Raw genomic sequence first — 26,508 nt, forward strand, 5'->3', positions numbered from 1 at the left:
TCCCTCACACCATATACCAAATAAACTCAAAATGCCTTAAAGACTTAAATATAAGACATGACACCATAAAACTCCTAGAAGGGAACAAAGGCAAAACATTCTTAGACATAAATCATAGCAGTATTTTCTTAGATCAGTCTCCCAAGGCAAAAGAAATAAAAGCAAAAATAAACAAATGGGACCTAAACAAACTTATAAGCTTTTACACAGCAAAGGAAACTATCAACAAAATGAAAAGACAACCTACAGAATGGGAGAAAATATTTGCAAACGATGCAACCTCAAGGGGTTAATATCTAAAATACATAAACACCTCATACAACTCAATATCAAAAAAACAAACAACCCAATCAAAAAATGGACAGAAGATCTGAATTGATATTTCTTTAAAGGAGACATACAGATGGCCAACAAGCACATGAAAAAATGTTCAATAACTGTACAATAAATAAATAAACAAAAACAAGGTCCTACTGTATAGCACAGGGAACTATATTCAATATCCCGTGATAAACCATAATGGAAAAGAATATGGAAAAGAATATATATATGTATAACTGAGAACATATATATTATAAAAGAATATATATACATATACATGTATAACTGTACAGCAGAAATTAACATAACATTTTAAATCAACTATACTTCAAAAAATTCAAGAAATAAATACATTTTTTTAAATGTAGTATATTGTAAAATGTACTATTTATCAGTTTAAATGAATAAGCTAGACCAACATGAATAGACAATCTCCAAGTCACTATCAAATGAAAAAGCAAGTTGCAAAAGGATATATACACTTTTATATAAATTTATAATTAATGACAAGTTTAAGAACATACAAAACAGTATATGTTGTTTATAGATATATCAAGTATACTAATTTATACTAATTTATGATAGTGGTTACTACTGGGAAAGAAATAATGGAATAAGATTGGGGATGGGTAATACACTTTGATTATATACATGGGTTTTTTTTTTCCCTTAAGCTTAATGGTAGCACATGGGTATTTATTACACTATCCTCTATATTTCTGTATGCTTGAAATTTTTAAAAACTAATTTAATAAAATCAACATATTGCCAAAGTACAAACTTCTTCAGCCTTGCATTCAAGACTCTCCACAATACTATTCCAATCTCCTTTTCTAACCTCATCCTTCACTATTTTCTACAGCAGTGTTTCCCAAGGCTTGGACATTTATATACCCCCTTCCTTATTTTCACTATATATGCCATCTCTATTACAATTAATAAAAATTTTTCTTTTCATAATTTTAACTCAAATAGCCTTATACAGGTCAATGATAAGTAGGAAATCACACGTTTAATAAGCCAGCTATACTTTTCCAATATGAATATACATATATAAATACTAGAACATTTGTCCTAGTGTCACCCCAAAACATCAAGTATCACGCTTTGGGTTGCCCTTTTCTTACACTAATGGTTCTCAAATTTGGTATACAAGGTTACTTGAGGGGTTTATGAGATATGGAGGCTCCCAGGCCATATCTCTAGGAATTCTGATTCAGGTAATCAGAAGACAGAAATCCTGTCCTATATGTATCCATGGCACTTAACCAATTGAACTATTTGCCATTCTCTAGAGAAGCTCTACATTTTTCATTTCCAAACCTTCCTCTTGTTATTTCCTCTGCTTGAAGTACCCTCCCTTCTCCTTTAGCCAACAGAAATTAAGCCTACACTTTAGGGCCCATATTAAATATCATAATCACAATAAAGAACTTTGACTTGGATGTGACATCTCTCTCATTTTAACATTCTTCCTTCCCCTATCAACTTATTTCTATTTCTGTGTGAACGCTTATCATATTCAATGTAATACATGTCTACTTGTCTTATTCCACCTCCTGAAGTATAAATGCTACTTCAGGGAAAAAGCAGGGGTTATGGCTTGGTCATTTTATGCTTTCAACATAATAGTTATTCAGATACTTGCTTGACTGAGCTCTGCTAAACAATGAATTAATTTAACAATTTTTATTAACATTTTAAAACTCATGTGGCATAAGCATTAGAATGTTCATTCATATAGCATTACAAATTAAGCATGAGAATCTAGACTACCCAGCCTCATTTTCAAAATGAGAAAACTGAAAATATATCCTATATAGAAACAAATAATTTAAGAAGTTTAATTTTCAAAGAAAAAAAAATAAGTTTAAAAATGCCAGCTTCTGTTTTTAAGAAGGAAAATCACCTAACTTAGAATCTTCCAAACAAAAATAAATGATCAAGTTATTAATTGACAAAGCAAGTTTTTGATACTGTAACCAAAAAGCTATTAACTTAAGAACAACAGTATAATTAAAGCAAAGTTAATTGACTCTGGCAAAATTCTAAGTACTTCCATATGATATTTCAATATGCACCTTGTTGCTTTAATACTGCATGTTACCTGGATGCATCAAGAGCAATATCTAAGTAGTCTTCTGTGTAAAAACCATAACTATTAGTATAAAAACCAAAAAACTATCTGTTTTTAATCAGAAAATATCAACATGCAACTCATTTATGAATATTGTTTTTTTCAATTTGGTAACAATAATTTGGGCCTTTTTCTATTCCAGAGGTAGATACTTCAGTGTTCTAAATATATTTATTTCAACATAGATAGAAAATAAAATAATGGAAACATAAGTGGGACTTTTTAATGGAAAATGTTCATCAACCTCAATCTATATTACCATATCATCTGTATTTGTATATTTTAGCACATACATGATACCTTATAAAGACAGAGAATTGTCAAACTAAAATATACAAATGTATATACTAATTTCAAGTAATAAAAGAGGGGGAAATGGAGAAGACATATTTTCTTATGTTCACTTGGCTTTTCAGGTTGAAAAGGAGAGTGAAAAGACAACTGTGAGAAATGAGGAATAAGGAAAGGTTCTCACATATCTCATTTTCTCCTCTCCTCATTAATTTTTCTGTCATGTTCCTGTTAAATTTCCTCTTTTACATGACAGGTCAAGTAAACTAAATGTAACTTAAATGAAACTTTTTATATAACTTTTTCATTCTATTTTTACATTATAAAAATAAAATTTCAACCCACTATGTCCATTTTCCTGAATAAAATTAACTGGAAGTAAAGCAGTAATAAGGTATAATATACTATAACTGAGCTCAAGTTGAGAATTTCCAAAAATGATTCTAGTATTGGTTTTACTTACCATAAGTGATAACCTATAATATTGATACTAATTAAGAGAGCCATCCAATTATGCTTACTTTCTAAATAAGTAATCTTTTTGATTTTCCAAAGTGCTAAATATAGACAGAACTTAAGGCCCTATAAATGTTTCAGCAGTATTCAAGGGCCAGAAAAAGGCAGAAGTTTAAAGGTAATAAGAGAAGTTAAATAAACCGATTTCAAAAGATCCTATAAGTAGAACAGATCAGATTAAACAAGCTTATTGGAAGGTAACAACACAGCTCATTTGATAAAGCAGTTCTGAGAAATCCAAAAATACCATTTCTCTTTTAAAAAATCAAAGAAGCACTTGGACTAACAAGAAATAATGCACAATTTGGCTTGATCAAATACTTCATTAATTTTTTTCTACCCCCTAAGGTATTGCCCTTTTAAAATCCTCTTCAAATAAAATATAACCTAATTGCTTGCACGTGGCTAGAGTTTGCAGAGATTTTTATTTCAACAGTGCCACCTAGTGGAGCAATCAATACTTTCAACTGGTCATTAAGTGGTTTCATCATCCTCAAAAGCTAGCTAGGAATCCGCAAATAGTTGTATTTTCTGGTTCACAATATTCCTAATAATATTAACATTTAAAGGGAAATTTTATAAACGTATCATACTTTCTAGGTTTTTATCTTCTGACAGGCCATCTCTAATAAAAATTGGGTCATTTACAAATATCATTATCATATTTAAAATAAAAGTACCTTAGTGATTTCTTCAGAAGCTCGTTTGAAGTCCTGAACATTTCGACAGTAAAATCCTATTGTACAGCTAGGATCCATTTTTCGAAATGACATCTTTTTGGGAGAAGGGCAGTGGAATGTCTGTAATTTTAAAAATTCTTCAGGATTAATTGAGTTTTATTTGATGGACTTAAGTATACAAAAATATTACTTAATTTAAAATTTGCTATCTAGCTTTTCTCCAAACTATAAACATGCTTTTAAATGGTGTTTTAGTCTATCCTATGCAGACGATCCCTCCCAATGTCCACAGCTGTAAAACACAAGAGCCAACATTGTGTATATTCAATTCACCAAATCTTCACCTTATGCAACATTAGTGCCATTCTCCAAGAGAAAGGAAGTGTGTCAAAAGTGGTGTGCATTTCTAACACTTGGGAAGGGAAGAAAATGTATCTCGGAAAAAGACATGAATAAGCTAGTACATGGTTTAGAATCAAATTAGCTATTTCTATGAAAGTGCAATGAAGTCTGTTTGGTTAGAGACTTTTTAAATGTTTATAAACCTTTGAATAAGAATGCCAAGACTTTGTAAACAAATACGCAGGTTCATGAAAATGCTCCACAATGATAGGAAAAGAGATCAACTTGAGAGTTTTAGCAATTAACACAATTAGCACATAATTGCACATTCTCCCAGCCCACTCTTCTACTGAGCTTTACCTCAAGCTCTTGTTTAGTCCTAAACAGGATACAGGTGAAAACTGTTCTGTTACGGTCCTTGCCCTCCTCCTTACCAGTCCTCCTGTCCCTTAGTTCATTTTTTTCAAGTGGTCACAGTGCTAAAGATATAAAGGGGCTGAGGAGGCTGCTCTAGAGTCTCTACTCTTGCCAAAAGGCTGTGGCTATTAGTAGAGTCTGGTTATCTTTAAAGAATGCAAAAATAAGAAAAGGGCAGAATATAAAACTAATCACTCCAACCTTTTTTTTCTTCACCACTACACTCTGGTACTTTGTTTAAAAGATTTTTTTTAACTGCACAAATGCTCAGACACTTATCTTTAAAAATTATTGACACGACCAAATCTTTTTTTGTTTATACAAAAAAAGATGTTTATGTTAAAAAGGAGGGCCATAAAAATATATATGTATTCATATTTGCTTATATTTGCATAAAGATATACAAAAATTAACAAGTTTAGAGGAGAGGAAGAAAACTGGGCAGGTGAGAGACAGGTATGGGAAATTCCTCATTGTATATTTTATATTTTTGAATTAAAGAACAAGCTCAAGAAATAATCTAGGCTGGATATGAACCCATAAACTTAAAATTTCCCTACATTTAATGCCTAAACTAGGAATTTCAACTTGGAACTATCTATTAAAACACAGAAAAATATAGGCTTTCATATTTATGTTCATGGTAAAACAATCAAAATCACTCTTTTCCTTCCCTCTACATACATCCTAGTGATCCAATTAATATCCCACATTATCACCAGAGGATATGCAAAACAAATACATTCAAGCTCCTTTTTTTTCCCTTACAGATACTTCAGTTACATATTAGATTCAAATCCAACATGATGCTAGTAAACACAGACCAAACAAACGTGTTTTCAAAACTATGATTTCCATGAAATGCTTAGCTAACACTTACTTTAAAGGGAGATCCAACCTAGCTAAATTGGAACGTTCAGTGTTCTAGTCAACACAAGTATTGTCTTAGTTGGACTTTTTCTAACATAGTTTTACCTGTTTTACTTATAAAGAAATATTAAAAACATGTCTGGAAAGGCATAGAAGAGCTAGGTACACTTGTTAGTTAACAATATGCAGGAGTATTACTGCTTAAGGCTCAGACAGTTCTAGGTCATATTTACAAAAAGATTATTCTACATACAAGGTATCTAACAAGAGTCATTTGCCCAACTCCTTCCGAAGCCAATAATAACAAATGTTTGTTTAGTTTTTGCTACTTGGGGATAAGAAAGAAGAGTCAAAAGTCTGTAGTCTAACAAAGTATTTTTTTAACGTTGTCTACATGGGTGCCCTAAATTACATTAAAGCACTGATTAAAGTTTTCATGTAAGAACCATCAAGACTAAACCAAAATAGGCTTAGTGCTATTTCACTGTATTGCCTCAAATCATCGTAGATAATAATGACAAACACTAGTTAATCATGGTTGTTTTGATACCTACAAAGAACTTCTTAAATTATTCACAAAAACAGATATATATCTCTGATAACTGAAAACTGAAATTGCTATTGGGTGTTCCTATATGAGTACTAGGACTCATATTACAGAGAGGCATTTTATACCATTTAAATTGTATTCTTTTGTTCACACAAGAAGATTCCCAAATCAAACCAACATTATAACTCAAAATCACTTCTGTTTATTGTAAAACAAGTTAGACTTCGAAACATTTTCCCAAGTGGCAATACACAGCTATGATCACTTTGTAATAATTCTCTAAGCTATGCACTTAGATTTCTTTTTTAATTTTTAAAATTCTGGTGACTGGTAAGAGTAGCAGCTTCTATTTCACAAACACATTTTAGCAAGTATCAACAGATACACTTCTGTGACAATAAAATGTTTCCGAAAAAAATGGCCAGAGTGAGTCAATTCCCATTTATTTCATTTTTCAATACGTTATTTATTCACTGCCTCAACAAATTGTTATTAGGCACCTACTAAATGCTAGGCACTGTTCTAGGCTTATTATATGGAATAGCGGATTCTATTACCTAACATACAAATAATACTGAAACAAGTACTTTTAGGTGTACCTGTGTTATTTTGGTGATTGAGATAAAGCTTCTTAAGATAACTAATTAGAGAATACATCCTTACTAAAAAGCACCTCCTACAAACTGCAGTTCACATGTGTAATTCATAAAGGGTAATCTTTCACTGATGAATTCACTCATCTATCTACATAATCACATCGCATCGTTCTAACAGCTTTAATGCCACTATTCTCTAAATTTACCAGGATATATTAAAATAGTCACTACAGCATAAACCTTCTAAAACCTGAAACCTGGAATTGGGGGCTCTGGAATCAGAAGAGACTACCATATCTTTACTAAGGCTTTTCTTACCTTATTAATAAAATATTAATATTTTATTAGAATAGATTCAGTATTTGTAAAGATACAGAATCAGTCATTCTGAAAGTGTATCATAAATATCATGAAGCAATAGTCTCTGGTTTAAGAATCTTAACTTATTAAATACACACACACACACATATATACATTATAAATATGTATGAGACTGAGTCAAAAATTATCCGCACTCTGGTTATATTAAAACTTCTGTAAATTCTACAGCCAGAGTGAGGATAATTTTTGACTCGCCCTCGTATAAGAACATGTATATCCACCAGTCCTCTCATCCCAACAATTGAAACTCTGCCCTGTCCTAACCACTATCAATAAGAACCCACAGTTCAACATACCCTCATTGCTAAAGCTCATCTTAAACCTACTTTCTTGGTGTCCCAATAGATAAGAAATAAATGCTTCTGTGCATTCAAGAAGTTACCTAATTTCACCAAATTTTACTTTACAAAGTCTCTTAAAATCAATTCTTCTTTCCCATTCTCACTTCCACCCCACTTCAAGCTTTTACTGACTCACTTGTGAAATGTTGCAACAGTCTCCCAATAATGAGCTGCAACCTTCCTAATACTGATTGTGTAGACATAACCAGGATATTCACTGACCTGGCATCTTTGTAGTCTCTCAAAATATCAGATGAATAGTCTCTTTCTACCAGCCAAAATAACCAACATTAATAATCTTTTAATTTGCCTATTTTAGATAATACTAGGACACTATGAACAAGTTTCCATCTGAATCTCAAGTATTTACTTTTTTAAGGAGTCGACTTGACACAGACACACTGAAAATGTAACTTAGACACAGGAATCAGTGCTACAAGATGACAATGCATCAGCAAGAGAATTACAGTGTGGTTCACATGGCACCGTTCTATAGTGTCTCTCACAGTACCAATCAGCCAACTAGAAATATTAATTAAGGTTTACATGCAAAATATTGTGAGAGAAGAACGTAGAAAGCAAAGTTGTTCTCTGGCCTCAAGATGCATGTACTTTAGCTGAGGTAACAGTCTACAAAAAATGCTAGGCTGTTTTATTTTTTTTATTTTTATTTTTTTAGGCTGTTTTATTATGTATCTTTTAAAACCAGATTCTAATCTTGTGATTTATCCCATTTTCATAATCTACCCCTTAAATACTTATTAGGTATTAATATTAGCTAGCAAGCTATTACTAAAATAAAGTATTAAACCACATTTCCAACTTGCCAAGCCCTTGAGACTTACTGATCCATGCCACTCAAGTGATTATTTTAAAAGTCTATAAAAGCATCACCTGGGAAAAACAAGAACCAAAACCATGTAATAATTATGTCTCACTTATGCGCTCTCAAGAGTTTCTAAATTTAAATGCTATACATGTATAACGTTCACTTTGCTGTATACCTGAAACTAACACAACATTGTAAACCAACTATATACTCCAATAAAAATTTTTTTTTAAATGTTGGATCAGAAAATGATCACCACAAAGGAAAAGAAGACTCTAAGAAATCAAAGCTAAAACAAATCTTAGAAACCCAACTAAAGCTCATGAAAACTTAACTACGGGCTAAGATTTAATTACTAAACTTAAAGCAAAATAATTTTGCAGTCTCCTTCAATTACTTTGTCATTCTAATCCAATTCCATCATCTTCATTTATCTTTTTTCCGCTTTCTTTCTTTTTTTTAAACATGCCTAACATTTTAAATTCTTCATTACTGTTCAGCTGTATATGTACAAAATTAGTTGGAGGCTTGATCAGTTATTTTGGTAGGGCTAGGGTATCTAACAAGTTAGAGACAAAGATAAATAAAGAAGGGAGTATATTATAAATTACAATTCAGCAACAAATTATATTTAACCTTTGACCATTGTATGTATTATGGTTTTATGATTTTTAAATAAATTAATAAAATATTTATTATTAACTTGTAATTGTAAATACCATAAAAGTGTAGCTGCCTAGCACACATCTCTAAATAATTAGAATTTGCTTCATATGGTAAGAAAACAGTACCAGCTCTTTATCCACAGTACCTCGAGAGGGAAATCCTTTATGCTGACATCTACAAAAGACTGGCAGTAATGAGGATCCATGTAAATCAAACTGTCATCTACAAGGACAAAACAGAAGACAAGTAATTCAAAAAACACCTTATTATTACACTGCTTACAATCCAATTTCTATGTAGAATAGCTGAAAAAAAATCTGGGAGTAACAGCTTGCCAGACTGATATTCATTGACTGAAACATAGGTTTGCACAGGACAGATTAACTTTTGCATAATCAAATATGCTTGTATAAGCAGAATTTTTATAAAGTGATGAGACTGTCATTTAATTTTTGGTGATAAAATTACTTTCACAAACACACAATTACATTCTACAGTTTGCATATGAAAGATGTATTGTGCTACTTCATCCCGACAGGAAGAACATATTGCTTGTCATTTTGTCATCAACTAGCACCACTAAAACTGGGAAAAGGTAAATATGTAAATAGCAACTGCCAGAATGTGGCAGCAATGTCTTCTAGAGTTTAGTAAAACCAATAAATTATGCCTTGTTTATGAAATAACAGAAATTAAATATACATTTTACAGAATCCAATTACGTTGTGGACCAAATGACAAATGAGTGGCTATGGTAAGACTGATGAATTTGTAAGGTACTCATTTTGCTCTGTTAATCATTCTGTTTCTAGATGATCCTATATTAACTTTCCGACTTTTAAAAGAAAACAGAGAAGAAATATATTTTACTAAATCACTAACCTTGAAATCCAGCAAAGTAATATGACTGTTTAGGTTTGCCACCAATAATACCCACACAATATTCAAGGCTTAAGATACCCTGCCAAAATAAATTAATTCAGATTTAGAGTCAAGAGACAAATGGTAATTATTCAAAACAACTAAAATTTGTATTACTAATTGTAGCAGTTCCCAAATTTTTCACCACCAGTTTTATTTTTATTACATTTTCCCCCATGTTCTGAAATCCTTTTGTCTACCAAACTATCTTCCATTTTCTTTAAATCATTCAACAACATTAAACAATTACTGTGTGCCAGTTACAGAGATAAACAACACACCCATGGAAAGGCAGTAAAAATTCCTGCCAAAGTCAAAACATTTGGCCTTTCAGTTAGCTGGTGCAGCCTTGCTGTGATAATGTAGTATTTTCATCAGGCTTTTTGAAATGCTAGAAATAATTATTAGACATTGTTACTGTTTTCAATGAAACTTGAGTCTTAGAATCACAAACCAAAAACCATTTTTAATCAATGGCATTCACTTGACAAAATTTTTACGCTACTTCATTTGGAATAAATATAAAGGCTAATGAAAACAATTTAATCCAAGGAAAATAATAATCATGACTGTATTTAAAGTCAGTTTATTTTACTAATCATAAAATATCAGTGATACTTCAATAAATCATTCAGTATTTCCCTCAGCATCTATTCTAAGCAGAAGTCTATTTAAGCTGGGCCAAATAATTCTACACTTTTTTAAAAAACATGTCCATGGAGTGGAGTCAATTAAAAACATGTCCAGTGGAATCAATTAATATCCTATCAATAGTTTCTGCATTAATTTCAGCATATGTTAGAAAACACTAATAATGATAAAGTATATGTTATAAAACAATAAACTTTAGAGTATTAAACAATCTTTCCTTCTCTTAAACAATAAACTTTCCTTCTCTTAAATGAGAGGGGTGTTTCAAAATCTAGAAGATACAAAAATAAAGACTATATAAACAAATGCCTTTTTCCGTTAATAAGTAAACAAACCACAGAGTTTTGTTTAAACTTATTTTCTTAAAAACAATATGTGGTGGTTATTGAAAAAAACACACACAGAAATTTCCTAAAACCCCAACACTCAGAGTTCATCATTATTAACACTTAGGTGGATACCTTCTTGACATCTGTCTATATTACATATAATCACACACAGATTTATAAATACAATTTTATATATATGGCATCATACAACATAAGCTATTGTAACTTTTGTCACTCATCTCATAAACATCTTTTCCTTTCAATAAATATAGATCTATACTATAATACTCAATGGCTGTACCCTTTGTATATTTTCAATCTTGTGAAAATATCATAGAGGTTTTTTTGGAAAGGAGAACTGCAGTTGAAAAAATTAAACAGAGAAGATATATTAGATTAAAATTTTAGTGCTAACAAAAAAACAAATTAAGATGAAATTATACCAAAAAAACTTGACAATAATAGTTATTATTATTCTATTGTTATTATCATTCTATTAACAGTTCTATTATTCTGTTGCTTTCCCACTAAATAAAAATCCTTAACACAATTAGAAAGTGTTACTTTAACCTGAGGTAATCTGATCAGCTGAAATACAATGCTTCTGATACAGGGACCCATGAGGAAGTGAAAGTTCTAAGTCCCTCACAGCCAAGAAAAAAAAAGATATATATATAGAGAGAGAGAGCAAGAATCATCACAGACTCTCTTCAGAAAAAGAATGATTTCAGGTAATGGAAGAAAGACTTTGGTTTTTGACATCATCTATATTTCCTTTTCAACAGAATAGAGCAGATTTAGCAATAAACACTTAGAAGTAGATTAGGAGCTAAAATGCCATTACATATAAAAGCTGTATCTTTGGAAACTTGAAACACTTTTCAGTTCCTAAAAAAGCTTTTTCACAGTTATCTACTGGTGAGAATTGATTGAGCTGTATCCATGAAGCAATAAATAAGACTGAAGTAATCAGTCAAAAAGGAAAGCCCTAATTTGTCTTGCTGAAGAAAGAGAACATATTGGATTTTCCTCATTCCAGCTCCTTTATAAAAATAAATAAATAAGTAAACTTCCTGTGGTGAGGGCTGATAAAGCAACACACCAAATTTCTTTCTCCTCACAGAATATAGCAGGAGATTGTACCATCCCTGAAATACTGTAGAAATATCTTGATTAATAAATTTAAAAAACAGAATTGAATGGTGAATTTTAGAGAGTATAACGTACAATGGTTTGTCAGGAAAAAATACAACTGCTGACAAAGGAGGAGGAGGAAGAAGCGTAAGCAGAGGAGGAGGGGAGTCAGTGGGGGTGGTGACAGAAGTAGAGGTAGAAGAGGAGGAGATGGAGAAGGAGGAGAAGAAAAGTGAACAGAACTGGAAGAGGAAAATTACTTTTCTTTTAGGGCTATTAAACACACTATTTTCTCAATTCTAAGTGAATAACTCTTTATATGCTCTTATTTTGGCTTTTAACCCAACCACCCCCGACCAAGCACAACACTTAACATCACATTACTTCACCCAGCCATTTCAGCCATTTTTACCTTATAATTGAAAATTTTAAATATATTAGTAATCATTACTCTAAAAGCAGACTGTAGCATAAAGTAAATTAGTAGAAGCTCAAAGAAATGTTACATTTTATTGTATTTTATTTTATTTTATTTATTTTTTTTTTTTTTTGGGCACACGGGCTTAGTTGCTCCGCGGCATGTGGGATCTTCCTGGAGCTGGGATCGAACCCATGACCTCTGCATTGGCAGGCGGATTCTTAACCACTGCGCCACCTAGGAAGCCCGAAATGTTACATTTTAGAAAGTCCATGTTTTAGGGGAAAATATGAAAAACAATGAAAACAGTTTGTTAACTGAATTTGAACATATCACTTAACTTCTATCATTTATGTTTGATAAAGACAATCCAGTTCCTAGCTAGTATGAGCGCAAAATGAGATAAATATGTATTAAAAGTGTTATACAAATATGAGATTTAACAAATATTTGTTGAGCAGCTCCTATATGCTAGGTACTAAGGGGAACTATAAGAGCTAACTGTGGTTTGTTTCACTACACTGCAGACTCTAATGAATCACTTAAGAGCATTAAGCAGTCCTGCCATCTGATAACTGCTATCAATACCACCAAACAGTAAAGCCCTCAGCCAGATGAAGCGTGCCTCAAAGCTATCTGCAGTCCATTTCACCAGGAATGGGGGTTTGGCAAGAGTCAGTTCTGAGATTGCCTCAGTTTCTGATCTTCTCATGGTAGTGGAGAAGGCACGGAAATTCATTTCAGATTTGATTACAACCAACAGAGACATGACAACATGCCAGAAGTCTCAAAACCCTCAGTGGATTCACTAGATGAAATGGTTCATAACTTCTCACATTCCACCAATAATTCTACTAAAGAGTCCACATGTTAGAAATCAAAACTGCACTTTTATCTAGGGTATGTGTATGTTATTGGTTATAGTATTGGTATTATTAGCAACAAGTATGCCTGCAAAATTTTAGTAGCTATTAGGAAAAGCCAATATACCAGCTAGAAGACTTCCATATATCACATATTGAAAATAACTCCTCTAGGTTTTTAGAACTGGTACAATCTAGAGTGAGGATATATGTTTCACCTACATACATAGGAACCATAATATGGGATCAATGTTTCACGTGGGGAACAAATCTAAACTTTATTTCAAGATTACTATATGCCATAGCACTCCATTAAAAGAGGAATTCTCTGGTCTGATTTTATTAAAACTGTGAAAATAATATAAATACTATACTCTCAACTAGAAACTAAGTATTTCAAAAGTTAAAGTTTTGTGACAAGATAACCTAATTAGACATGTTCTTTTGGAAAAAAAGAATTATGTGTTCTAAAATAGAACAGATTTTTTTACTGGTTAATATGAGGAAAACAAAGTTGGAACCTGCCCTCATACTATCTTCATCATTTCTGTCTACATAAATAAGTATTCTACCCACTTATGGACCTTATGGTAGTACAGGAAACAAACTAATGTTTGTTTGATAATGCAGCAGTAATAAAAGAAAACTCATTTTGTTTCAATAATTACCTAGATATAGTTTAATGTGGGTTTATGAATAAACAAAGATACATACTTTTAAAAATCACATATAAGGATAATGGGAACTGCAGACATATTTCAGATTACGATTACTGCTGCACTGTATCCCCCTGATTGGCTGCAAAGATTAAAAGTCTTTTTATTTTGTCATATATCACCTTACTCTTCACATCACATCTGATTTTGTAATACTGAAATTTAAAATCTCTAATGTCAAACTTTACAGTCTACAACTATAAAATCATCACTACCCATTTCATAGAAAAAAGATTGCAAACCTTCTTTATTTTTCGTATTAGCCAGCATTGCCTTCAAAAAATTTTAGCTCTTATTTCATACCTTTACAAAATCTAAATAGTCGGCATTGGTTCTTTCTCCACCAAGTCTAACAGGAACTAGAATAATAACAGCTTTGTCATCTGTATTATCAGAGGCCATGGAAGTGCACTGTTTATCAATTACATCAGAACTGTAAACTGAGAAAAACACAATTAATATGTATTAAATTTTATAAAAATGATTTTTAGAAACACTTGTATCCTAATTTCCCACTAATGGCCAGTTATATGATCTCTGACATCACTAACACGGTCTAGATGAGTTAAAAAATACCTACCTCTATCACCTCACACCAGTCAGAATGGCCAACATCAAAACATCTAGAAACAACAAATGTTGGAGAGGGTGTGGAGAAAAGGGAACTCTCCTGCACTGTTGGTGGGAATGTAAGTTGGTACGGCCACTATGGAAAACAGTCTGGAGGGTCCTTAAAAAACTAAAAATGGAACTACCATATGATCCAGTAATCCCACTACTGGGCATATACCCAGAGAAAACCATAATCCAAAAAGAAACATGTACCGTAATGTTCACTGCAGCACTATTTACAATAGCCAGGACATGGAAGCAACCTAAATGCCCATCAACAGATGAATGGATAAAGAAGATGTGGCATATATATACAATGGAATATTACTCAGCTATAAAAAGGAATGAAATGGAGCTATATGTAATGAGGTGGATAGACCCAGAGTCTGTCATACAGAGCGAAGTAAGCCAGAAAGAGAAAAACAAATATTGTATGCTAACTCACATATACAGAATCTAAAAAAAAAAAAAAAAAAATGGTACTGATGAACCCAGCGACAAGACAAGAATAAGGATGCAGATCCAGTGAATGGGCTAGAGGACACGAAGTTGGGGGCGCGGGGGGCGAAGGGGAAGCTGAGACGAAGTGAGAGAGTAGCATAGACATATATATACTACCAACTGTAAAAGAGATAGCCAGTGGGAAGTTGCTGTGTAACAAAGGGAGATCAACTCGATGATGGATGATGTCTTAGAGGGCTGGGACGGGGAGGGTGGGGGGGAGTCTCAGGAGGGAGGGAATATGGGGATATGTGTATAAACACAGCTGATTGACTTTGGTGTACCAAAAACTGGTACAAGAATGTAAAGCAATTATATTCCAATAAAGAGCTAAAAAAAGAAATAAAAATAAATTAAAAATAAGGACCAAAAAAAAAATACCTACCTCATTCATGCATTCAGTAGATATTTATCAAATAACTACTACATGGCACTGGGTCCTCAGCAGTGAGCAAAAGGGAGAAAAACCCCTGCCCTCATAGAGCATACCTTCTAACATAGGGAAGCAGACAATAAATAAGTAAAATATAAGATATGTCAGATAGTGATAGGTGTTTTCAAGAAAAACAAACAGAGAAAGATGGATAAGAAATGCTCAGAAGGGGAGCAACTTAAAATAAGGTAGTAGGGAAGTCAAGACTTAAAGAAGGAAAGAAACCAAGAAATGCAGATACCTGGGGGAAAAGATCCCAGACAGAAAGATCAGCAAGTGCAAATGTCGTAAAGCAGAAGCACAGCCAGCTTGTTTCAGGAACAAGAGACCAGTGCCTCTAGAGGAAAGTGAGCAAAGGGTACAATAATAGAAAATGAGGTTAGAAGATGAAGTTGCAGATTGAAAGAGAACGAAGACAGATTGTGGGAAATCTTATAAGCCGTTATAAAGACTTCAGTTTTTACTTTGAGTGAGATGGGAAGCCAATGAAGAATTTTTTAGGAAAGGATGTCCTGCTCTGATTTACACTTTACCAGTCTGGTTCCTGTGTTAACAGACTGCAGAGGGCAAAGACTGAAGCACAGAGAAGTTAGAAAGCCACTGCAGGAATCCAGCAAGAGATGATGGTGGCTTGAACAAAGGCAGTAATTGTCAAGATATGGAACGGTCATGGGATGATCATGTGGAGGTGGTGAAAAGTGATTAGTTGAAAATGAAGAACTCCTTAATACATTAAAAGTAAGATATGAGAGGAAAAAAGGAGTCATAGATGATTTGAGTGGTTTTGATACAAGCAAACAGAGTAGGCAAGCTGCCATTTACAAAGACATAGAAGACTGTAGAAAGGGAAAATATAGAAAGGAGGAGTGGGAATTTAGTTTTAGACATGCCAACTTTGAGATATCTATTAGACATGCAAGCAGGGAGGATGAGTAGTCAGGGAAGCACATAAAAGCCTGCATTTGGGGACAGGTATGGGATGTAGCTATAAATTTGGGAATTGACGTGACACAGATGGTACTGTAAAGCCATAAGACTGGGTAAATCCAAATCTGTATACACAGAAAAAAAAGTTGAGATCCAAAGACTTAGCACAAGACACCAAGAACTTTAGAGATGGGGATAAGGAAGAACTCGCCCAGGAGCCCATGGAGGAGCAAACACAAAGGTAAAAGGAAAACCCGAAGAGCATTCTGGAAACTAAGTAAACAAAACATTACAAGGAAGAGGGAGAAGGCAACAGTGTCAAGTGATGCTGACAGCTTGTGAGGTAAAGATTGAGAAGTGACAACTGGATTGAGCAAGGTTAAATTATTGACAAGAGTAGTTTTGGTAGAATGATGGGTATGAGAGCCTAAGTGGATAGTTCAAGAGAAAATGGGTGGATTTGGTGGAAGCAAATATAGACAAAACCTTATTTTGTTTTGTTCAACAAAAAAATAGTTTCATTCAAAACTTACTTTACATCCACACTCCCTGTCAGCAAACTCTTTTACTCTTCCACAGTTAGCTGATTAACGAATTCTGCCACTGCTGTCCCAGTTCTTCCTTAAATTCCAAATTTAGATTATGAGCTATCATACTCTCCTGTTTATCAGCTTCCCTATCTCCCATAGTCAGTCTAAACCAAAGCTACAAAAACGGAAAAACAGTTCTTTCCATGTTTCAGTTCTGTCATTTTACTTTTGCCAAAGTAAAGCCTTCTAATTATAAATCTTTAAATTCTCTCACTTTCCTGAAGCAGCGCACACATGACCATCCCTATCTTTGACTTGTCTGAACTAATACACACTCCAATCAAGTGGGTTTTCCAAAGGTCTGCTTCCTTCAGAAACAAATATTGCAGCAAGACAAAGTAATAATATTTCCGCTAGCATATACAACAATTTCTTCCTCATCAAATGCTTCCTACCCTTCAGTTTCATTCAACACACATTTATTAATGGCCAATTAGTTATTGAAGTTTGCTATGCCAGGGAAATATGAAAGTAAATAAGATCCTTACTTCGCAGTGTCTGGCTCAAATGTTTTGGTATTTTTCCTCCACTTTCAACATACATAAGAGCTATGAAATAATCCAATTCCATAACACAGGCTCACAACAGCAGTGATTGCCAACCAAATGGTTCTGGTACCTTTCCCCTACCCCCGCTACCTTAATCATTGATCCACAAGGAGATACAGATAAGCACAAGGTGATATTAAAAGTGAATTACAAGCACAATATTTTATACAGGTATTTTCAAAATGTTACAGAACACAGAATAATAAACTAATTCTACCTGATGGGAGTTGGGAAAGGCTTCACTAAAGGTGTAACCTTTGAATATGTTGTTAAAGAATGAGTTAACAAAAGGCATTTTAATAATAAGGAGCATTCTAAGCAGAGGCAATAATATCAGCAACACACGGGAAAAAAGATAATAACAGTATATCCAAGGAGCGGCCTGCAGGTTGATTGTGCTTTAGTGTATCAGCATGGAAGATAGTGTTGAAACGTGACTCTGTAAATGTAGGTCAAGACAAACAGTAAAGCATTTCACATGCTTTATATGCTATGATAACTTGAGACTAGAGTTAACAGACAGTCATAGGTTTTAAATTAAGGGACATGATCAATTTATTTTGATGAGATGAATGAGAAAAAGAAAAGAAAGATAGGGAAATCAATGAGAGTAAAGGAGAGAACAGATTTCAGAAGCATTTTTTTAAGTATAATTTGTGAAGCTTTGGCTGACTAGATACAAGCAACTAGAAAAGAGTCAAGAATAAGTAAGTATGCATATGGACATGATAATATTAGTGAAGAGGAATAGAAAAAAAGAAAGCAGAGATGTAGAGGGAAATTACAGGTTTAACTTTAAACATCCTGAATTTGAAGTGTCTGTAGACCCATCTAGATGGAAATATTTGAAGGACAGCAGAAAATACGAGTTACCTCATATTAACACAAGTAGGACTAAAAATGTAGTTTTAAAAGCCCTAGAGTATAGAGCACAGTCCTAACTACTTAAAGGCATGGAAAAATATGCAATTACAAAGGAAGAGAATACAGAATGAAAGGAAGAAAAAATGAATAGAAAGTGGAGCTTTTAAAAACACTAATGAAGATAGGGTGTGGAGGGGAGTTATTAATACACTCCAGCTTCACCTAGTTCCTAACCTCACAATCTATCAAAACGCACTACAGTAATATAAACTCTCCCTTTAGATTTTAAATATCAATGTTCAAGATTTTAAGATCTACTTCAAATTACACAAACTACTTAGATATTGAGTAGCTCTGTGTTAATTAACTAACAATATGTAACACATAAGACCAAGGCTGATTGATAGCAATAAAAACACAAAAGGCAAATTCATAAATTATTTAATGACTAATTGTTTAAGTACATCCTTTGCCTTAATTAGAACTCTTAACACAGTACATTTTATTTGCAAGATCTCCTACCTGAAAAACAAATACTGTACCTGCAAAATTCACACACTCATCTGAAAACTTAAAACTTTCATGTTCATATGGCTATAATCATGACTTATCAGGCCTTCTTAAAAATCCAATTAACCTTAATAAAAGGCCAAAGAAAATGCACGTGTGTTTGGTAACCATTATTTCCACACTATAAACACTAGTCAGTTACCAGGGTAATCTCAAGCATTTTGTAAATACCCTTGTATTAAACATAATTGAAGTATATTTAACTTTCCCCAAACATTAACATATTCTATCCTGTTAACAGCATTTTGATAAAAAATAAACAACATGAGGTGACTTATTTTGAAGGCACTTTTATTTTATTAGGAAATTAAGGTCTCTATTTTATCCCCAATAGAGTTTCAAAATTACTACAGATACCGGTCATTAAACAGAATACCCAAAACAATGAAACAAAGAAACATTCTGGACAATAGCTGCATCATGATCAGATGATTTACTGAAGGACTAATGGGAAACAATGAGATGGTACTTGGTAGACATGCAGCCCAAGTATATACCTATGTTAAATTTTTCCATCTATCTGTTTTAAGCAGTCATTCTAAATACTGAAATTTTCCTTATGAACTTATTTTAATATTGCAACTAATAATTCAGAGTATATATTCAATCCAGAAACACATAATAAGTGCCTACACAGGGTGCCATGTAGGAACAAAAAGGGATAACACATGGTCCCTACCTTCATGACCATTTACAATATAATTGGGATAAGCTAAATACATATGAAAAATCCAATTATAAATGGTATTGGGAAAACTGGACAGCCACATGCAAAAGAATAAAACTGGACCACTATCTTACACCATACACAATAATTAAATCAAAATCGATCATCAAAGATTTGAACATAAGACCTGAAACCATAAACCCCTACAAGAAAACAGGTGGAAAGCTCCTTGACACTGGTCTTAGTGATAATTTTTTAAATTTGTCACCACAAGGCAACAAAAGCAAAAATAAGCAAATGAGAATACATCAAACTAAAAAGCTTCTGTACAGCAAAGGAAACCATCAACAAAAATGAAAAGGCAACTTACCAAACTGAAGAACATATTTGCAATCATATATCGATAAGGGGTTAATATCCAAAATATACAAAGAACTCATATAATTCAACATCAAAAAAACAATAATCCAATTTTAAAATGGGCAGAAGATCTGAAAAGACATTTTTCCAAAGAAGCCATACAAATGTCCAACAGGTACATGAAAAAGGTGCTCAACATCACTAATCATCAGAGAAATGCAAATCAACCACAATGAGATATCAGCTCACACCTGTTAGAATGGTTATTATCAAAAAGACAAGAAACAACAAATGTTGTTGAGGATGTGGAGCAAAGGGAACTCTTCTGCATTGCTGCTGAAAATGTAAATTGCTACAGCCACTATGGAAAACAGTACAGTGGTTCCTCAAAAAATTAAAAATAGAACTATAATATGATCCAGCAATTCAACTTCTGGGTATTTATCTGAAGAAAACGAAACCACTATCTCAAAAAGATAAATGTACCCCCTGATTCACTGCAGCATTATTTACAATAGCCAAGATATGGAAACAACCTAAGTGCCCATCAATGGATAATGGATAAAGTAAATGTGGGGACTTCCCCAATGGCACAGTGGCTAAGACTCCACCTGCCAATGCAGGGGACATGGGTTTGATCCCTAGTCAAGGAAGATCCCACATGCCACAGAGTAACTAAGCCCGTGCACCACAACTACTGAGCCTGCACCCTAGAGCCTGCATGCCATAGCTACTGTGCCCATGAGCCACAACTACTGAGCCCACATGCTGCAACTACTGAAACCTGCATGCCTAGAGCCCATGCTCTGCAACAAGAGAAGCTCTTGCAATGAGAAGTCCATGCACCACAACAAAAAAAAAAAAGAAAGAAAGAAAATGTGGTACCTATATACAGTGGAATATTATTTAGCCATAAAAAAGAATGAAATGTTGCCATTTGTATCCATTTGTGACAACATGGATAGACCTTGAGGGCATTATGCTAAGTGAAATAAGTCAGATAGAAAAAGACGAATACTGCATGATCTCACTTATGTGTGGACTCTAAAAAGCAAAACAAAATGAATAAAACAAAACACCAAGTTCACAGATACACAGGATAGACTGATGGTTGGCAGAGGTGCGATGGGGGAACAAAATGGGTGAAAGGCATTAAAAGGTACAAGTCCCAGCTATGAGATAAATAAGTCATAAGGATATAATGTACAGCATGGGGATGGGGACTATAGTTAATAATACTATATTGTATATTTGAAAGTTCTCATCACAAGAAAAAAAATTTTCTAACTATCTGTGGTGACAGATGCTAACTAGACTTATGGTGATTGTTTCACAATATATACAAATATTGAATCACTATGTTGTACATCAGAAACTAATATAATGTTATATATCAATTATATCTAATCTTTAAAAAGGTCTGACCAAATAAATGGATTAACAAGTAGAATTATATAATACATTCCTTACCTGTACAATCTTGCGCAACATAGATAGTTATTCCTTGTAAATCTGGGTGTCTTGCTTCTTCAACTGCTTTTCTAAGAAAATAACAAGCATTATCCTTTAAAATCCTAACTAATATTTCCAGTTAATAAAGATTTAATTTAAGGGAAAAGAAAGCCATCATTTTCTTGACTTTCCTTTTTACCCTATAACGTCTGCTTTCAAAACTATCATCAATGGTATAAAAAATCAGGTCAAAAAAAAATCAGGTCAATTTTTTCAAAGCAGAATATTACACTAAATTACTCAAAAAACATTAAAACATAAGTTAAAAAAATTTTTTAAATTCTTGGGTATAAAGGTGTGAACCCCACCCTGCTCCCCAAAAAAGAATTTCTCTCAAACTCACCTGAATATACTAAATATTTTCTAACCAGTGGTATTACAGTATGTTCAAGGTTTGCTTCATATTAACTTACACTACTGACTAGCAAAGTATGATTGTCCCCTGGTTCACTTATGAAAGTTTTTTTCTTTTCTTTAAACAATAGCATGACTTTTTCCCTTCACTCAAAAATCTATAAGACCTGAACAAATGAATTTCTGACTTTCAAGTCTTAGAATTCTATAAGGAAAACTGCAAATTGAAAAATATTTCCAAGTGAGTATAATGTTCTCAATGGTGTATACACATAAAGTGAAAAAAAATCACAACAATATATGTAAAAGTAAATTACACAAATTGTGGAAAAATACTTTTATTTAACTGTATCTTTATAATTTTTTAACTCAACATGCCTTATTATGCATGTTTGTATGTTCTAGTATAAAAAAGGGATGGGAAAACTTTGGCCCATAGTCCAAATATGACCTAAGGCCTGTTTTTGTACAGCCTGCAAGCTAAGAATGGTTCTTACAGTTTTCAAGGATTGTAAAACAAGAAAAAAAAGCAAAATGAACATTAGAGCCTTTATATAGCCTTGCAACGCCTAAACTATTTACCATTAGGCCTTTTACAGAAAAAGTGTTCTGATCCCCAGGGTATAGAACAAAAACATCTTGAAGAGGAGAAACTATGCTTTTACGATTATATTTTTATAAATGTCATACCACGCTGGACTTGATATTATTCACAATCCATTTAATAACATTAGGCAAATACTTTTTCAACTGTAAGCATCTGGCCTATAAAATATAGAGACCTGTTAATAAGCAAAAAAAAAAATTTGCAGTGATTTGGATTTTGTATATTATTCTAAATGGACTAAATTTACTATAACATGCTATACTTGGATGACATTATTAATGATTCAGTTAATAATAATAGTGGGACACACAATAAATAAGACAATTTTTTAAAAAACTTAAGTAGCAACCAAACAACTGACATATAAAAAGCTGAGGTATAGTGAAACGACTTTTGACTTTTTTCTAACTACTCTGAATGTCACAGACCCTTTACTTTTACTGTGATATAATTATAATATTAATAGTCCCATACATTTACAATTCACAAGAATTTGATGTGTGCAAAGAAATGCTGAAAACATCAATTTTAGCTCTTGACATTTCATTACACTATCAGTACATTACAGCCCCCAGGTTACACTATTAAAAAAAACTATAATGTTATGCATGTTCCAAGGTTGAAAGAGTTGTTAGTTTTCAGAACATTTCAATAAGGTAGTCTAATGAAAACCTGGTTAGAAAGAGACCTTGGATATCTATACCTATGAGCAAAAGAAGAAAAATTTGTCAGTAGATGAATTAAATGTAACTAGAGTCTGAATATGTCTTATTTTTTTCCCTAACAGTAAATGAAAGCTCCTTTATGAATACTCTCACACAGTTAGACTTTAAAAGTTCCAATAATATATACACATTGCAAAAATCAGTATCTATGAGCCTGAGGACCTCTGTCATAAGATGAAAGATTTTAAAACAATTTTACCTTAAAATGTGAGCAACCACAGCTGGTCCATACCAATCTCCAGCTTTTTTCCCAGACTTCTTTCCATACTCTATTAGTTGATGTAAACCAAAGAGAGCCAAGGGGGAATCACCAAACCAAGAGACGATTTTCCTATGACAAATTTCATTTTGCATTTCACGATCATCAGAATATCTCCCAATTGTTTCCTTCAGAGAAATTGTTGGGGTTTTGAGTTCTCTTTCCCCTGAAAGTGATGCTTCAAATGATGCTGTAAATTTTTTTACAGTGTTGGCAGTCCATGATTCAGAGTCTGAATTTTCAATGTTCAAAGCATCAGGCCAGGTCCAAGCTATAGTAGTTCCAAAGCAAGGTGTTCAGATCTTTTGTATGGTTAGACTTTATCAATTCTACTAAAATAAGTATGTAGCATTTAAAGTCATATGGGTTACTAAGCTAAAATAGCAAAGTCAGAAATACACAAATTTATATTGACAGAAAGTAGATTAATGGCTGCCAGTGGGGAAGGGTGACTACTAATGGGTATGAGGTTTCCTTGGCGGAAGATGAAAGCGTCCTAAAATTAGATAATGGGGCTAATTGTAGAACTCTGTAAATATACTAAAAACCACTGAATTGTTGTTCACTTTAAATGACTGAACTTATGGTATGTAGATTATATCTAAATAAAGCTGATTAAGAAAACAAAGGTACAAGCAGAAGAAATATGCTAATATACCAATGATATTTACTTTTTAGTTGAAATAGTATTCTTTGGACTTTTCCGTAGTTTCTACAATTTTTTTAAATGGGAATATATTACATATAACCAGGAAAAAATTACCAAAATGAAAGAGAAAAAATAGTAAACTTAGGTAAAAATGAACAATTCTGGAATATGTTTTTCATTCTTTTCTTTTTTTTGACAGTGCTAAGATGGAAAAAAGACTTTTGTATTACATTACCAGTACTGCTCACCAGACATCCAGTCTCAATTACCCAAAGGCACAATAAAAATATTCACTAACATTCATAGTATTCATGAGAGATTAACTTCAGAAGTGGATTTTGTTTTGGTTATATGTTAAAATAGAAATTTGACCATGAAAGTTAAATATTTCTTTTCAAGGTGTTTTTTTTCTCATACAATCCTTTCAAAATAATTTAATTATTATTTAGGGAGTAACATCAATTCTCTAGCAAATGGAGTTAATAAATGAAGTTATTATAGATCAAAGATTCCTCCCCCACCCCCCCCACCCCCCACCATCAACTATATCACTACCTCACTGTTTTCAACAGCAAGACAGTCCCCAAACATTCACGTAATTTTAAGTTAACAAAATGAATCAGATTCAGAGACCTAGTCAGGACTGTGAAAAGTATTCCAATTCTTGTCCATGACTGCATGAGACTATAAATAAATCATCCCAGAAAATGCTGAAAAAAATTCCTTTTCCTTGCAATATCCACACCACTCTTGAATAAACATTCTCTCTGAATGATCTCATCAATAATCCCTACAGAAAGGTTATTAAATACTTGCCATGCATTGCAGAAAATTGTTTAACACTTAAAAAATATAATGACACTTACTAATAACCAGATATGATAGCCTAAAATGGTAAACTAAAATCCTCCTACAAATGTACACATTATATAAAAATGACAGAAAATTATATAAAAATAACAGAAATGGTAAGGTGGCACATTAGAAAAAAATAGATGTATATAAGTTAGGTATCAATGACATTTTTGAGAGTCTAAAAGTCTAAGCATGATGACCTTATTGAGAAAATGCCCTAATCAATTTAACTGATTATAATCATATTTATAAAGATAAAAATAGTTTAAAGCATTGATATGTAGACAGAAAAAAAAGAAACCAGTGTAAAATTTCTTAAGATTTAAATAATGTAAAAATATTAACTGCTCAATAATTTTGTGCTCAAAGTCATTGCTGTTGACCTGCCCAGAATTTACTGAACTGCAGATAATCCAGAGTTCAATCAAAAAGAACTAAATAATAACAACAACAAAAAATCCAAAGACTACTAAAATTTGAATGTAATTAATTCATAGTGGTATCCATGAATAATACTTACATTTAACCCATATTTTTGAAAGATAAATCACTAAAGTTTAAGTCATACCGTCCCAGTTCAACAAAAATGTTATATGCTAGATTAGTTACAACTTTAGAAGACATCAGGGAGTCAAGAAATTAACATCAGGGAATTTTATTCAGTTTGCAGCTAGAGTTCAAATTTAAAAAATAACAACAACAACCCCCCCCAAAAAACAGAGATTTGATTTACCTCTGCCAAGAAAGTGTAGTATGAGTCCTTGAGCCAATAGCATCTGGCCAGTTCTTAATGTACAGCCCCAACCACAGTCTGTTGTCAAAGCTGAGCCTTCTATTTGAGGAAATTCTTCCCTGTAGGTAAGCCATATTCTTGAAATGAAATCTTTACGAAATTCTTCTACATTTCCCGCAATTACATGATCTTCTATTGTACATCCTGATCTTGTAGGTAACAGTTCATTTTCATCTACAAAATAAAAATATAAACTATAGTCTAAATAAATGCAAAGAAATGTCAATAATGGTACTATATTTCCATTATTCTCCATATGGAGTACAGCACAATCTTTCTAATTCTTGTATTCAATTTAAATGAAGATAAATCTTACATTCTGCCTATGCAGGCTGTTATGAAAATCAAATGAGAATGAATGCTGAAATGTTTTGTACATTCTAGCAATAACTAACATAAGGTATTATCAGTGATACTGTTGTTAATAATAATATCCTATACTCCAAATATAATCAACTCTCTTAGGAGGAGATAATATAAAAATATATTTTCTTTTTGCCTCATTTGGTTCAGGATATAGATATTAGTGCTCTCTAAAATGAGATTTGCAAATAAAATATTATGATTTGTCAGGACTTCCCTAGTGGCGCAGTGGTTGAGAATCTGCCTGCCAATGCAGAGGACATGGGTTTGATCCCTGGACCAGGAAGATCCCACATGCCACAGAGCAACTAAGCCCATGCACCACAACCGCTGAGCCTGTATCTAGAGCC

The 26,508-nt window shown here is 32.9% G+C and overlaps 1 protein-coding gene across 4 annotated transcripts in view; it reads right to left on the reverse strand.

Annotated features, from left to right (window-relative positions):
- Positions 1-26,508, reverse strand: part of ATG4C (autophagy related 4C cysteine peptidase) — a 112,192-nt gene that overhangs the window by 23,588 nt on the left and 62,096 nt on the right. For all 4 annotated transcript variants that reach the window (XM_057717576.1, XM_057717570.1, XM_057717559.1 and 1 more), the window contains exons 4-10: positions 25,736-25,969; positions 23,439-23,769; positions 21,512-21,582; positions 14,273-14,409; positions 9,820-9,898; positions 9,083-9,159; positions 3,946-4,065 (exon numbers count right to left, since the gene is read on the reverse strand). In XM_057717576.1, coding sequence (XP_057573559.1) covers positions 3,946-4,065; positions 9,083-9,159; positions 9,820-9,898; positions 14,273-14,409; positions 21,512-21,582; positions 23,439-23,769; positions 25,736-25,969 — 1,049 coding nt within the window. The remainder of the gene's footprint in view (positions 1-3,945; positions 4,066-9,082; positions 9,160-9,819; positions 9,899-14,272; positions 14,410-21,511; positions 21,583-23,438; positions 23,770-25,735; positions 25,970-26,508) is intronic.

Source organism: Hippopotamus amphibius, chromosome 1 (genome assembly GCF_030028045.1).
Source record: "Hippopotamus amphibius kiboko isolate mHipAmp2 chromosome 1, mHipAmp2.hap2, whole genome shotgun sequence".
Lineage (NCBI taxonomy): Eukaryota > Metazoa > Chordata > Mammalia > Artiodactyla > Hippopotamidae > Hippopotamus > Hippopotamus amphibius.